The sequence below is a fragment of the Rhinolophus sinicus genome, chromosome 18 (genome assembly GCF_057876585.1).
Source record: "Rhinolophus sinicus isolate RSI-liver-muscle chromosome 18, RSI-T2T, whole genome shotgun sequence".
Lineage (NCBI taxonomy): Eukaryota > Metazoa > Chordata > Mammalia > Chiroptera > Rhinolophidae > Rhinolophus > Rhinolophus sinicus.
The window spans coordinates 8,071,925-8,088,470 of NC_142518.1; the positions used below are offsets into that span (position 1 = coordinate 8,071,925).

At 40.9% G+C, this 16,546-nt stretch overlaps 1 protein-coding gene across 2 annotated transcripts in view; it reads left to right on the forward strand.

Annotated features, from left to right (window-relative positions):
* EGFL6 (EGF like domain multiple 6) overlaps window positions 1-16,546 on the forward strand; it is a 52,666-nt gene that overhangs the window by 27,059 nt on the left and 9,061 nt on the right. For both annotated transcript variants that reach the window (XM_019746249.3, XM_019746250.3), the window contains exons 5-9: window positions 2,467-2,586; window positions 3,997-4,131; window positions 5,927-6,049; window positions 12,848-13,174; window positions 14,185-14,265. In XM_019746249.3, coding sequence (XP_019601808.3) covers window positions 2,467-2,586; window positions 3,997-4,131; window positions 5,927-6,049; window positions 12,848-13,174; window positions 14,185-14,265 — 786 coding nt within the window. The remainder of the gene's footprint in view (window positions 1-2,466; window positions 2,587-3,996; window positions 4,132-5,926; window positions 6,050-12,847; window positions 13,175-14,184; window positions 14,266-16,546) is intronic.

Genomic DNA, 16,546 nt, shown 5'->3' on the forward strand with positions numbered 1-16,546 from the left:
AATACGTATCACATGGAATTAACCATTTTACAGTATACAATTCAGTGGCATTTCATACATTCACGATGTTGTATAACCATCACCACTGTCTAATTCCAGAACATCCTGTCCACCCCAACAGGAAACCCACATCCATTAGCAGTCACTCTCCACTCCTCCCCCCATGGCCTCTGGCAGCAACTCATCTGTTTTCTGTCTCTGTGGATGTGGCTATTCTGGACACTGACTTTTTAAATAGAAAGACTAGCCGAGGAGAAAAATAAATTATCTATCACTATATATGCAGGGATGTATTTGCTTCCTTCAGGAAAATAAGCATATTGTTTTGGGAAGGTAATAAATTTAAATTCCCATCTTGGGACATCATCTTGGGACACCAACTACCATTCTCATGCCCCTTGCCCCATGCTCAAAGGTTAGTCACTTTTATTGGAAATACATTGTGATTCACATTCCCAAAAAGAAAAGCCTTCTGTGATAAAGAGAAACCCATGTCCTGTGGGAGGGTAAGAGTCTATATCCATTCCTTTGTTGAGAAGGAAGGCTTTTCAAGTTTTATGCTGTGACTGAAAGGTAAACCCATCCTCCATTCCCCCGCCCCTCCTCCCTCCCCTCTCCCCATCTCTCTCCTCTGCCCTGCAGCCCCCAGCAAGCCTGGAGCCTGTGCCTTCTGCCAGCTTCCTACGGTTGCAGCCTCGTGGACTCCCCAGCCCATCCTGGGCTTTCCCGCAGTTGTCAAATCTTGGCTAACGCACAGCTCCCGGCTGCCCTGGCTGGTCCTTGTGCTGTCCCTCCTTGGCAGAGCGCCCCAACACCACTAGTCATCTAGATTCTTCTTAGCAAGCAAGCTGAAGAGATAAAGCAGGCATTCAAAGAGTCTTTTTTTTTTAAAGACTTACTATTATAAATTAAACAGAAACCCACAAGAGACAAACACATAGCTTAATGAATTCTTATAAGGTGAGCACCCATGTAACCACTACCAAATAGAACTTTGCCAGAACCCCCCTCCTCCGTGGGAACCACTATCTAGGCTTTTATAGTAATCACTTAACATTTTTGAAAAGATATATGCTAATGGATGTTTCTAAAACATTCCATGAAAGCCTAGTCAGTGCCAAAAAAGATATCTTTCTCCCAATGGAAAGATAGAATTAGGTAAATTTTGAAAATTAATTTTAAAAGAAGACAACTAAAGAGAAGGAAGAATAAACTAGAAATATAACCATCGGTAGGTGTTTGTTACATTACCCTAGCCTGTGTATCTAGCCCTGTACCCCCTTTGTCTATTTCTATATATGTACACGTTACCTGTGCCTCCGTGTTTATAGCTCAAAGTGTCCAGCTAGCCCTGGACCTCTCTCCTGGATTCTGATTGTATTTCACCTGACCCCTTGCAGTCTCTTTTGTCCAGCTGGGTGATTGGCATGTTGTAGATGGGGTAGATGAAGGGAGTATATTCGTCATGCTCCCATTATAGAAATTGATCCACACATACTGGACCCCTGCTAAGGAAATGCATCTCTGTGACGTAAGTTATGTTTAGCAATGAGTGCAGGAAAATACAACTAAATTATCTCATTTGCTAAAAAAAAGCTGGAGGCAGGCAGTTCCAGAACAGCTCAGCAAATACTCAGTCTCTGCCATCCTCAGGATATTGATTTCATTCTCATGCTTGTGGCCTCATAGTCACAATATGGCTGCTCCAGCTCCAGATATCGCATGTACATTTAAGGTAGACAAGACAAAAGGGAAAGGACTGACACCAGTGAATGAACACTTCTTCACGCCTGCCCCTTTTATCATGCAGCAGCATCTTTTCTAGAAGTCCCACTCCTTCCATCAGACTCATCTGCATATCTCTTTGGCCATCACTAGGTCATGTGGCCACTCCTAGTTGCTTCAAAGGAAACTGGGAAAAAAACAAATACAAATATCTGGCTTTTCAGCCTCAATGATGGGAGTGACAAGAGAAAAGGGGTCCAAAATGGCTTTCGGGCAGCCAATCAGCAATATCTGCCCCATGTTTTAATACTGGCATCTAAAAGACCAAATCTTGTGACTCGCATGCATGGTGAGATCTCTAGAATGAATTACTTTACCCTAATTACTCAGATTGATCACTTACGTCAGAAATTGCATTTCAAACTATATAGACCAGCCAGGTGACATAAAGCGGCAATTAGAGCTCGCGCAGGATGAGAAAGAGATGCAATCTTTGGGAATTGGGGGGTGTGTGCCCTGCCTAAAGACAGTCAAATTCAATGGGCCAACCAAACAGACTGTAGGGCCACCAAGTCCCCACCCCTGCCCAGATTCCATTTGGCTCTTCCATTTGGTTCTCAAATAATGAAGCTTATCCCTTCAAAACAATCCACGTGTTAGGTCTAATACCCCCGAATTCAGAGATTGTTTCTCAGTTGATCATCTTGGAAGGAAAAGGCTAATCCTTGCCCACTTTTTCAGACTTGAGAACATGTGCCATGACAAGCTGCCAGTACGGCTGTGAAGACACGGAGGAAGGGCCACGGTGTCTGTGTCCGTCCTCGGGACTCCGCCTGGCCTCAAACGGAAGAGTTTGTTTGGGTAAAGCAGTTGACTTCACCTCCACTCCTACTGCTCTTCCCTCCACTGCTCCCTTTACTGAATTCCTCCTTTTTCATTTATCACAGTCTGCTTATTGACTAGACATCACAAGCTCCCAAAAGTACAGATGTATGTCCATTTCGGAGGCAACATTTTTACCCATATATGCTCTTGACATACGTTGGGATGCTAGAAAGAACACTTCTCTGTTATTTTGGGGTTGCCTAATGCCACAGTGGAAAAAGAATAAAAATAATTTTATTTTAGTATATTTACCCTACACATTTTACTTTAACCACCAAATTGTATATCCTCATAGTACTGTACTTAATTATAATGCACAAAATATACATAATATTTAAAGCAAGGAGCATATAACACTAATAAAGGATGTCAAACCAAATCAGAATGTTGAAAGAGTTCTTAATCTTTTTGATCTAAATAAGGAAATACCAGTATGATTTAATATTCTTACTTCCTTACTGTAGTAGAAATGTTTTTCAGTGTTTTTCAGTCAAGGTGCTGGATGTTTATTTATCCTAAATATACATAACTTGATAAACTGCATTTAGAAAGTTCAGCCAAATAGGTCCTAAATCAGTTAAATACTTTTTAAAAATCATGTAAATGAAAATTTTGGCTCTGCTCTTTGAGAGTAATCAAAGATTTAATTAGAATCATAGGGGTTAGTACTCTGTAGTAACATAAGATTTATATGACAAGGCTAATTCCTGACCAAACTGAATCCAAATTTTCACCCACCTCTTTAATTTGTTGGGTGCCATTTTTATTGGAAGGGGTAGAGGATGTGCATGAAAAATAATTTTTGTCAGTCCATCACTTATTTATTCTTTTAAGAATGCAAAGGAAATAAGCCAGTGCCCACTTGTCTGTTTAACCACAGTTCCAAAAGAACAATATGACATCTATTTGATTTGATATCTGAAAGGAAAGCAAAGCCTGAGTCCTAATGGTTTGGTGAACAGGGCTGGCAACACCTGTGTAACATGACTCTCAGGGGTAGAAAAGGAAGGAAGCCTATTGTCTGCTAACGTTGCATCTTTACGTCATTACACTTGACCCACAATTTATATCTAAGTGCATTCTTAGGAAACCACATTTCTGTGATTTGGGTCAATATTACAGGACTTGGAGGAGCTTGCTAATAAAGTAATTCTTTTGTAAAATGCAAAATTTAGATGTTTGTGTATTTGTTTGGCTTAAAGTGTGGCTATCTGACTTTGTTTTCAAAAATTGTATATGCTGTGTAATGTACATAGCTGGAAAAATATTAATTCCCTCAGCAGACATGTAGTAAGTAGTATGTGTGCGCACGTGCGCGCGTGAGTGCGTGCATGTGCATATATTTTTTTCTCACTATCACTGACACCTTCTGGTTCTACATCCTAGACATTGACGAATGTGCCTCTGGTAAAGCCGTCTGCCCCTACAACCGAAGGTGTGTGAACACATTTGGAAACTACTACTGCAAATGTCATGTTGGTTTTGAGCTGAAATATATCAGTGGCCGATATGACTGTATAGGTAAGATTTGGTGTCACTGTTTCCTTTTTCCCTGTCTCCACCAAACCGGTAGGCTTTCTCTACAGCTGTTTCGATTTAGTCTGTCAGTTGAGCAATCTGCTGTAACCGACCAGCTTAACAACACAGAAAAAGTTACACTTTTTATGTTTCAGGCATTTAGGGAACTCTGATGACCTGAATTATATGAAGCCAAGTCAGTAAAGATTTAAATTAAGGAACTTCAGTCTGTACAGTTCTGTTATGGGGGCAAATATGTTGAGATGATTTTTGTGGCCTTTAAAAAAAAATTTGGTTGGCTTCATTTTTAATTTTGATTCTTTATCTAGGTACATATCTAAAAATGGGAACAGTAAAGCAGTTTTTGTATTTGATAAAAGAAAGAATAACAAAGCCTATTTAATCTTGATCTTAGTGATCTGTTTATGACAGTTTCCATTAGGGGTGGCTTTGGAAAAATAGATGGAGATGGAGGCACGTGCTCTTTCCTCTCTCTTTCAGCCGTTTCATGATTCAAGCTCCTCATCCCCTAAAATGTCCCCTCTTCAGGGTCACTAAACCACTCTGATAAGATTCTGCTCTCAGATATGGGCCTGATTTGTGGGAAATAAAATATTTATCCCTCAGTGAAGGGATTCCAAGTCTCGATGAAGAAGTGAAGTAGGGTATTTGGGGAGCCCTTGGAAACATTCCCGTCTCCCTGATGTAATGTGTGATGGGGCCTGTCCTACAGCGAAAGGAAATTCAGCCTCCCTGTAGAATCCTATTCACATAACATGTGTAGCAAACATGCACGTGACACGGAAAGCTAACAGTTGAGGAAAAAGTAGGATTTCTTTCAACCCTACACTCAAAGCATCCCAGGCTAGACACGTCCCATGTCATCGTGTTGGGACAACACTCGGTTCCTGGGTTTTGAACCATCTTGTGAAGCTTCCACAGCTCTTCTCTTAAATCTTCTCAATCACAAAGGCCATCCTAGACAGGCTGGTAAAATCCTCATTTCTCAGGGGCTTGGACCCCACGCCCTGCTGCAGACCCATCCAGCTCTGTAATCAGGGATGCTGTGTCACAGAGCAGAAGCCTGTTCCCTGATACCTATGGGGAGGTTCCAAAGGACAGGGTGCAAAGTCACATGAAGAGCTTCCCAAGGAAACAAATCTTTGTGATTTTAAAAGTGATTGAGATTAGCCTCTGAGCTCCCTTTGCAGTTAATAACGGTAGGCTGTTTTGTGTGCATATGTCTACAAAAGCGTAGCTCGAAAGTGATGAGCTAATGGACCTCTCACCTGGGTGGAATTTGGCAAACTCTCCTAGTCTAAATCCAGCAGGTGAGCTCAGATCAGCCGACCCTTGCTCCTGGCAGTCTTTGAACAAACTACCTGTGAAAGCAGATGATGTCAACAGTTCCTAGCCCAGCTTGTCCTTCGTTGGTTAGGAATTCCAAGCCCTTCCATGTATAGAGTTTATTTTCTGATATTGTGATTTAGTTCTAAATTAGACAGATGAAAAAGTTAAGAAAACAACCTAAACGTCTTCCAGATTTCAGCAGTGTTGATAAGCAGATGAGATTGCTATGGGGGGCATGAGCTGTAGACACTGCCTGCATACTGGGCAGGAGGCAAGCCAGGGCTCTGGGCCAAAGTGGGGGAGTTATGAACACCTCTCAATCCTCAGGCCACACTTAATTTGGTGGTGGTGTTGGTGGTTGGCCCTGGAGCTGCTCAAGTGTGCAGGATGATAGTCTTTCAGCGCGTTGTGTTACCACAAAGTTGTTCACGGATGTTCACGTTTTTAGACATAAATGAATGTGCTGTGAATACCCACACATGCAGCCTCTACGCCAATTGCCTCAATACCCAAGGATCCTTCAAATGCAAGTGCAAGCAGGGATATAAAGGCAGTGGACTTCAGTGTTCTCGTAAGTAGCATTTGGTCATGGCACCCTAACTTTTCCTGATAAAGCATTCTATGTCCCCTTCCTCCCCTTCTTTCTCTCCTTCCTTCCCTCCCTCCCCCCTTTCCCCTCTCCCTCCCCCATGAGTGCACGTGCAGTATTTGAAGATTTAACTGCCTCAGCCTTCTCTCCTTTGCTAATTGGACTACGTCTCCAGCACTCACTGAAGTTGTAGGCACTAAATCAAAGACTAGCAAGGGTTCTGGATATTTTTCTGGTCACAGCAGACTTTAAAATACTGAAAATAAGATTTAAGGACAAATGACACTGAGCAAATGTATCTGTCCGGATAGGCTAGGTCATGGTGCAGTAAGAAGCAATCCTAAAATGTCAGGGGTTTAGAATCACTAAAGATTTTAACCATGTGAATCAGGAATAGTTCCACAATACACAACCAAAACAAAGTATGATGAAGCTGATGTCACTTTATCTGTCATCCTCAAACCTGGATCCACATTGTTAATGTGTAGCAGAGAGTCCCACTGTTCTTGCTTATGAATTCCTTACTGCTTAGGTGGTAAAATCTTAAATTTATAAACCGAATATATAACAATAGAATGCTACTGCTATTAACAGCTACAATAGTAGTGGTTTGTTTCTCACTCATGCTATCTGAAGAGAGTTATCAGGGTGTTTCCTCTCAATGTAGTCACTTAGGGACCCAGACTGACAGAGGTCCCAACCATCTTTTGGTACCATGGTATCAGTCCGAGGCTGTAGGGTTTGTCACAGCAGGGAAAGAAGCATTGCCAATAACACACCAGCTCTTAGTTAATTTGGCTTGGAAGTAGGGACAAAAATATATATGTAATCCTGCTGTGTGTCCCGAAAGAAAAGAAAACTAGAAATCACAGTGAGTACCTGGAATGTCTACCAAGGCAAGACAGTAACCATTATAGTGCCATCACTCCCCTGACACGCAGCCATGTTTAAAGTCACAATGTTTAAAGTCATCCAGGCTTGTCCCTCTGGTTGTGTCCTTTTGGCTCATTGTGTGACTAGATTTGTTTACTGCGCGGACCCTACTCTCTTATATACCCTTTAGCAGAGTTCCCACATGTTCTAGTAAATATGGCTTCAAGCGGTACCTTGACTTGTATCACATCTCATGTCCCCATCCGGCCAAGGCTCCTAATGACACAACAGAGTGGACATTCAGGGATGGCAAAAATAAATTGTCTGCCCCATGATAAACATTGAGCAACACACCTATAAAAGGTTCACAGTACCCCAGTGGGCTGTGGTTGGGCGCCCCTGGACGGACTGTGTACAAAAGAATATAACGAAAGAAAGTGAGTCTGGAAATCAAATTCCATGAAGATGTGCCAAAAGAACTGGGCAGCATGTAGTCTAGAAGAAAAAATTAGCATGGAAAAGTATAAATTGTGCCCATAAATGTTTTAAGGAATGTGAAATAATAGTGGCTTCCCAAAGCAGACTAAGCCCAATGGGTGGAGGTTACATTCTCTCTTAAAAACGGCCGCCAATTGTCTGTACATGGAGCAGGAAATGCTGCGTTTCACTGTGCAGGCTTTCAGGCGGGGGGCTCTGGGATTAAACAGCCATGCAGCCTCTAGCTGTGGTTTCTATCCCTCTGTATAGACGTGCTCAAGATGTCCTTCTGGAACTTTATTCAAAGAAAGAGAGATTGGCTGCCTGTGCATTGGGTGGCGGGGAGGGGGGTTGTGGGGAAGGGATGCCATAACCTTGAGAGGCCCCTGGAGAGGAGACTGAATACCATATTTTGTCGTGCATAATGCTCACCCACGTTTTTGGCCCAAACTTTCAGGGAAAAAAATCTTTCGTTTTCATTTTTTCATTCAAGTTTTTATCTGTTTACATTTAGGTACTTGTTTTTGGTATTATAAAGGAATTTTAGCATTTAGTTTTTAACATTATGGTACGGGAAAATTTATGTGACAAATAATTACAAAACACAAGAACAGACACAAGGTATACAAGAAATTTTATGTACTGCTAACAAATTTACAATATTTATACATCCTAGAAGGCCAAGAACTCTTCATCACTGCAAGTTCATCTTAAGTTCAACAAAACCAGTTATCGTATTGCAGGGTATTATTTTGCATATGAATATCGTTATTGATTTCTAGAGTTACACTTTTAACTCATAAGCATAAATAAAAGAATTAAAAACATTTATGTAGATGTGGAATTAGTACTACCCATTTATAATGCACACCCTTATTTTTCCATCATAAATTTGGGCAAAAAAGTGTGCATTATACATGGCAAAATATGGTAAATCAGTTTTCATGTTGGATGTGACCTAGGGCTACATCACACCACCAAATTTGAACATGTGCATTGCAGCCTCACTTATCTCAGGCCATGTGGTGTAATGCTCAGCAGCTCAGACTTAGGAGCTAGGAAGACCTGAATCTAAATCTGAGCTCTGCCCCATCCATACTGGCTGTGACCTTTAGCTAGTTTCTTAAACCCCTCTAAACTCAGTTTCCTCCTATCCAAAATGGGGATCATGGTAGTCCTGTGGTGGGTGCTTGTAACGAGCCAAGCCATAGTCCGTTGGAGCTCCCTAATTTCAGCGAGGTGGGGTAGATATTCCAATGCATACCCCTAGGCCCAGAGCAGTGGACTGTCTCTGCATTCTGGCCTTCCAGCTTTCTCTAGAAGGCTGCTTGGCGCCCTGTAGGTACAACACAGAGTTAACACCCCTAGGGACAACCCTCAACCGGTGGGTCGGTGGGTCGAGGAGTCTGTAAAGAAACACCCAGCTTCCCCTTCATAGGGTGGGGCAATTCTGAGATGTGCTCTGCATTGAGTTCATTGGGTTTTCAAAAATCCAGACTCTACATTGCAATACAGAAGAAGAGTTAGTGGATTATCCTTATGCACCATCTGTACCCAGAGGAAGAAGCACCCTAAATGTAGATCTGTATTTTTTTTATTGTTCTAATATGTGTGAATATTAATAACACTCTTAGATAATTTGGCCTTAATTTGATAGCAGCTGTACCTCATTCTAATAAAAACAACATTTTGGTATTACCTAACTTGGGTAATAATAGTCAATTTAGGAAAGGACACTGTGGCAGTGAGTTACCAAGAGCATGGCTCCTGGAATCAAATGACCTTGGCTTGATTCTGGGCTTCCTAGCCTACTACCTGTGGACTGAAAAGAAATTATTTAACCTTTCAGTGCGTCAGTTTCCACATCTGCAAAATAAAGATAATAGCATCAGGCTCATAATATTGTTTTGATGATTTCATGACATAATCCACACATAATAAATAAATGTCCATATAAAGGGCTTAGCTCCAGCCCAGAATATATTAAATGCTCAGTAATCATGCACTAGTAGTGGAAGTAATAGTGGCAATGGCTTCTTTACAAAAATCAAGCAATTTTTCCCATCAAAAAGCAGCTTCCTCAGTCATTAGAAATATGCTTCTGATTTAATTCAGTTTATACAGACCATTTTCAAGAACATAGGTATTGCTTTACCCAGGCCATTCCAATTTTTTCTCTTTCAATTATAACATAAGCATTAGAAGTTTGGAGGTATGGCCTGGACATTTGTTTTTTAACACAGTAACAGATTTTCAACATTCTGGTGGTGAATTCTAAAAATAATTGCAGACACAAGCCGAATATATGTCAGGCACTGATCTTAGTAATTGACATGCATTCACTCATTTAGACCTCACAAAAACCCTATTCTTATCTCAACTTTATAAATGGGAAGACTGAGGCAAAGAGAAGTTAAGTATTGGATAGAGGGCACATGTCTAGAAGATGTGAGACCTAGGAGTCAGACCCAGGAAACTGGGCTGTGTGCTTAACGCAGGATGGGTGGGCCCATGACCCACGGCTACTCCTCTGGGATGGAGAGCTCTCCTGGGCCTCTCCCTGACAAACTCTCCTGGCTAGCTTTTCTGTTATCCTTGCCACTTCCCGTTTCCTGGGGTCGTTTGTGCAGTAAGCCTCTCTTTTCCACGATTAAGTTTCTCCTTTCCACGATTAAGCCTCCTTTCGATTAAGCCTCTTCTTTTGGGACTGTGTCCGAAGCACAGATGACAGGAGCATTTCTCCTGCCAGATAAGAGATCATCTGGTGAACTGAGCACAGGCGAATGAAAGCCAAAGTCATTCATCTTCCTCCTGAGGAAAAGATGTTCTCACATCAGTGATCTTTTCTAAGTTATAATTTTCAGGTCGGCAGAAGTTTTGGACCAAGTGGATGTTTAGAGAAATCTTAACTCTCTCCCAAGAGAAGTTGCCAACTTCATCTGCAGAAGACTGACCTATGAATCTGAAAACTCTGGAATTCCCTGTTTTTATATCTGAGATCCCCAAATGTGTCAAAGACCCTCCTACTGCACTTTCCTCCCACATTTTTATAGTCTCAAGAAGATGATGCGATAATCAAGAAATGTTTAAGAGAAAACAATCAGTTATGCTATATTTGAAACAGCAATATCCAGATAAAACCAAATCTATCCATTCATAGTCATGCATATGAATAGCTTTTTGATCCTTGCCCCAGCTCTCTCTTTACCATACTAAGGGAGTGAAATTGTTGACACCACAAAGATTGTGATGGCTTGATTTTTTTATTTTTTTTTTGGATAGTATTTTTTTTTTTTATATTAGTTTCAGGGGATTTTTTTTTTTCAATAAGAAAAATCGAGGAGCGGCCGGATGGGTCAGTTGGTCAGAGCTCAAGCTCTCAACAACAAGGTTGCCGATTCAATTCCCACATGGGATGGTGGGCCGCGCCCCCTGCAATTAAAGATTGAGAAAACAGCAACTGGACTTGGAGCTGATGGGCCCTGGAGAAACACACTGTTCCCCAATATTCCCCAGTAAAAATTAAAAAAAGAAAAAGAAAGAAAAATCAAAACTTCAAAGCAAAAACTGAAAGCAGATGTTTAGGTTTGCCTGGTGTGCGTTGAAACCCCCTCCTTGTTATTTATTAAACGTCCTTAGTTTTATGTTACTGATTGCATAAAGGAAATTTCCAGGGAATGGGTGTTTCCTGTTCATTTTTCATGCTGGGTCCTGGGAAAAGATTCAGGGAACCATGGATAGAATTACACAGCGGGGCTTCCAGGGGAAGGTCTATATCTGATCAGCACATTACAATCAAAACTCAACATGAGACCTCTGGCAGAGAGGCTGAAACAGGCCATCTGAAGGTTAGGAAAATGAGTAATGATGTGTTACTTCTATTAGTAGTAGTTGGTTTTGAACCTATAACTATAGGCTGTCACATTGATAAATAACTAGGACATTTCATTGAAAAGGGAAATGGAGCTCTTATCATAACAGCCTTATATTGATTTCAAAGTGAAAGCAATGTATTAATTAAGAGCACATATATTTTCAAAGCATTTTTCTTTTTCCTTTTGATTACCCAAAATATTGTGGACTTCTCCTTGTTTATTTTTCTACCACTTTGGTACAGATTGCATCAGCCAAATGATGGAGAAGGAACTGAGCAGGAGAAGAGATTAAAACACTGCCAAGAAAAATATTTTAATAAAATCTTAATCCGATTTATTCTATAGTATTTCAGTCTACTCCCTTATTTCATTTCCCTCTAAACAATGTCCAAGTAGTTGAGTAAATTGGTTCAGGTGTCCTTAGACCATTTCTTGCTTAGTTCTAGACTAGCACATGCCTAGATATTTTGTAAAAGGACAACGTATTTCATTTTAAAGATCAGTGTTTTTAATTTTTAAAAAGTTGCTTTTTAACATCAGTTGGATAATCTTGATTATCACGAATAGGTCCCTGGAAGGGGGGCATGCATCTTTAGATTCTAGATCTCAAGGAATTCAAACCAGTCTAGAGAAAAGTAACCATTAACCCTAAAGGAGGAATAAACCTGTCATGGAAATAGGACTGGAAAAGAAGTCATTCATCTGCTTTACCCTCAAATCCTAGCTCTGCCCATGGGTAGCTGAGTGACTTTGGGCAAGTCACTTGACATGACCCAGTTGCCTCATCTACAAAACAAAGGTGTTAGGCTAAATGATCTTTTTTCTACCTCTTGAGTTCCTCTACACTAATATTTTCCCAAGGATCATTGATCCTCTGGGGGTATGATGAATCAATCTAGAGGTGCATTTTTAAAAGCAATTTAATTTAGTGCTGACAAATAGGAAATGAATGTAAGACAGTAAATATAGAAACCTCTCTTTAAATGTTCAAAAAATAAAATCATTAGCTTTAGATAGTAATTGATTGAGGTGAAGAAATTCAAAGGGGACAGAGAATGGGGAAGAAAAAATAGGTATGTCCACACTGAACCATCAATCACCATTTTTATAGGTCCCAAATTTATATGGTTCAACCTAATGTTATAGCTGTAATCTTTGAACGTCACATTTGGACAAATCTCTAGGGCTACCTGGACAACACTAGCTTTGGAGAATACCTGCGTGAAAACAGAAATATTAGAGGACCCTGGATAATCCATCACTTTGGGATCCATAACCCAGCTTGGTAGGAGTAGGTATTTCGTTATTGTGGTCTCTGAAGCAAAACACAGCTGTGTCCTCTACCAAAGGTAGTTAAGACACTAAGTAACACTGGAACTGCTTAAAGAGATGCAAATCTAGTTCTTCCTAAAATATCGAATGGTAGAGCCAAATATGGGTTGATTCTGGAAGCATTCCTTTAGTGCACTTTAACACTTTTTGAAAGCTCCATTTTTTGTGAGTGATCTAATTATCAGCCAATGTGGAATTTCTCACTGGTTGTTGTTTGTTTTAGTTATTCCTGAGAAGTCTGTGAAGGAAGTCGTCAGAGCACCTGGTACCATCAAAGACAGAATCAAGAAGTTGCTTGCTCACAAAAACAGCATGAAAAAGAAGGTAACAATTAAAAATGTCATCACAGAACCTGCTGGGACTCCGAGCCCTAAGGTTAACTTGTGGCCCTTCGACCCTGAAGAGAGCGTTTCCAGAGATGCGAGCTCTACTGGAGAAAAAAAAGGGAATGAAGAAAGAAAGAACAAGGGGCTGGAGGAAGAGAAAAGAGACAAGACAGCCCTGAAGAACCATGTGGAACAGGAGCAAAGCCTTCGAGGAGATGTGTTTTGTGAGCATCACTTTTGTTATTTTATACATTTTATGAAAAATGAATTGTGATTTCTCCTGGCAAATGAAAGAGAAGACACTTTCATGCCTTAAGTAAAATGGGTTTGGCTTTAAGTCCTAAGAAGCAGGGTTCTCTGTAAGGTCTGGAAGCTTAACATCTTCCAGAGATATGTAATCAAATTTGTCCTGTGGGAAACAAGGAGCCTAAGTCCTTTCCCCTTGGGGGCTTTCCTGTTTGACACAGACCCTCTCTTGCCTCTTCTGGTCAAGTCAGCCTGCTTATCTTGTAAGAACAGTTATCTGGCTGCCCAGCTCTCCATGCGGTGCACCCCCCAAACCAGAGTGACCCTTACCAGGTGGATCTGCCAGTCTACCTTTCTCCTTTTTGTAGGCATTTTTTATAGGCCCACTTAATGAAAGGAGAATTTTACAGTTGTGTGGTTATGATTTTAAAAGCCAAAATAGGCAATTGTAGCAAAGACAGTTCTATAGTAGAACTTAAGCTTAAGTTTTCTCCATGAATGCAGAATCTACCCAAGTCTCAGCCCTTCCAGGACAGTTTCCATATTAACCCACCCTGGATCCCCCATGCTGAGACTTCATTTCCTTTTCACTGGGCATCTGTTGCTCCCTCTATGTTTTGCCTTGTCTGTTCTTGGCTCCATGGCTCTTGGATTTAACCAAAGGAGAAGCAGACACAAGCCCACACATCTGAGAACTAGCATGCCAATGACATCATCTCCCTTAATAGAGAGTGAAAATCTCACAAAAGTGTATTTCCAAAACCTGGTGAGAAGGGATGTGTTACCAGTATAGATACTTAAGTCAACTCAGGGAACCTTTGGAAAAAGATGTTCTAGATGAGGAAACTGGACCCAAGTGAATGCCTTGGAAACATTAGGGAAACACCACTCTAAACTATGCTGTCAATAGAATATATGATAAAACCCTCTTTGTTCAGTCATGTGGGGTTTTGGGGTTGTTCTTAACTGATCAAGTGTTCTCTGGTAGTCCCTAAGGTGCATGGAGCAGATGAATATGGTCTGGTTCTGGTCCAAAGAAAAGCTATAACATCCAGACTGGAACGCAAAGGTAAATAACTCTTTCTCCCAGTATATGCTTTCCCATGGTGTTCCATGTTGTATTCATTTCTTCATAGGATGCAATGATTGAGTCACTGCTTCATTCCTAAACATCCAAGGGAAAAATTGTCACATTATGACACACAGTGCCAGTATGAAAATAGGATGTCCTTAATACCAATGATTGCAATATAAGGCTGTCTTCTTCGCTCCATCATTCCCACCAGACACCTAACATGAAGAGTTGAGGCAGATTGTATGTATGGAGATGGGAGAAAATGACTCATTTGCTTCAAATCCAACACCTAAGGGCTCACAACCTGAAAATCACCATGTACTAAAAACTGGCCCAAAGTGCCTGTTACTTATGGCTACAGTAATGCTGCATAACAAACCACAAACCCTCAGTGGCCTACAGCAGTAAATATTTATTTTTGCTTATGAGGCTGTGGATTGGCTGGGCGGTTCTGCTAATTTACTAATCTGGTCTGGGTGGGGCTCACCCATGTGTCTGCAGTCAGCTGTGAGCGTGCTCAGTGACTTTGCTGATCTTAGCTGGGCTCTTTTACATGCCTAGGGCCTCAGTTGGGACAACTGGGCTGACTCAGCTCTGCTCCATGTGGTCTCTCATCCTCCAACAGGCTAGCCAAGCTTGTTCTCATGAGGCAGTAGCACGTTCCAAGAAAGAAAGTGGAGGCACACAGACCTTTTGAGGTCTAGGCCCAGAATTGGCCCAACATGACTTCTGCCATATTCTATCGGCCAAAATAATTCACAAAGTCAGCCTTCACTTAGGAGTTAACACGTTGCGTACGGCGGGGTTTAAATCCCTCATACCCCTCTGTTCCGGCAGGTTTTTAAAAGAAACTACTTTAAAATGCACTCTTCTCTTTAAAGCGTAAATGCTTCTATGTCATTTATTATTTTTCTATGGAATTTTTTTAGAATTTACTCACCTATGATGCTAGTAATCCCTCCTGGTGTGATACTGCAGAAAGCAGCTTCCTTTGTTATTAATGAAACACAAATAATTCAATAAAATGTGCAAAGTAAAAAGAGTCAACAGTAAAAACGAGAATTCTCGTTATCCGTCCTTAACGCATGGCTCAGAAAAAAAACGAAGATTCTTGTGATCCGTACGCAATGTGTTAAGGAAGATGCTACAAAGTCATATTGCAAAGAGCATGGATACAGGGAGGGGTGAAAATTCAGACCATTTTTGTGATCAATCTATCAAAGCCTCATAATCTGGAATTCCTTAGGCATGATCCCTAATTCCTCTGAGTTTATTTAGCAGTTTTACTACACATGACCAATTATATGTGACAGTTCTACACAGACATCAGGAAAAAGCCTACTAATGTATTTATCGCTTTTACTTAGTATAAATATGAATGCCTTGATCTTCTTTCCTTTTCAAACTGTCTTTTACTTACCACTATATATGCCAATTTGATTCCCTTTGGTGTTTACCTCATGAGTACTTTCTCCAATTCTATTCCTTTGGTTTATAGGACAATCTCCACCATGAAGAAAGTAGCTCTCTAGTTCAGTCATCCAAATTTAATCTGAGAAGCTTCTACTAAAAACTCTCCAAAGGCTAGTGACCCATGACCCAACTCCTATAGGCATCTTGTTTTCCTCCATATTTCTCCTAAGTGTTTTATGTTTTTTTTTTTTAATTTCTCTGCATTAAACATCTTATTGCCCATTTTCCTGGTTAGGAAGAAAATGTTTCATAGCTCAGGCAATAAGCCACATTCTCCAGATGCTCAGAACTTTTGCCCAGCTCTGCTTTGCTAAGTGACATTAATAAATTATTTGAGTCCTCTTTGGATCCCCAAACCTACTGGGTTTCTTATTTTGCTTTTTCTTCCATGATCCTTAATGAAACACAGAAAGTGTACAGTTTTATATATGACTCTATGATTTCAAAAGTTCTTGAGTAAGGTGTCCTGGAGCACTCAGTCTCAATTATAAGACTCAGGTGGACACCCCAACACTTCCACTTGCTATTGGTCTTGGACAAGTCTGTTAGATTTGTGATACCTCATTGCTTTCATGCATAAAGTTGGAAGAAGAGCACCACTCCTTTTAGGCTAGGGGCCTTAGAAACAGACCCTGAGACAAGCATTTGTGTGTGAGTGCTTTATGTGGGAGGTGATCCCAGGAAACAGTAGTTGGGAAGCGGGGAAGTGAGCCAGGGAAGAGAAGGGTGCATTATAAAGCAAGTTTCCACTGTGGGCAACTGGAGCTCGATTCCACTGGGGAAGTCTGGGAGCCAGTGTAGA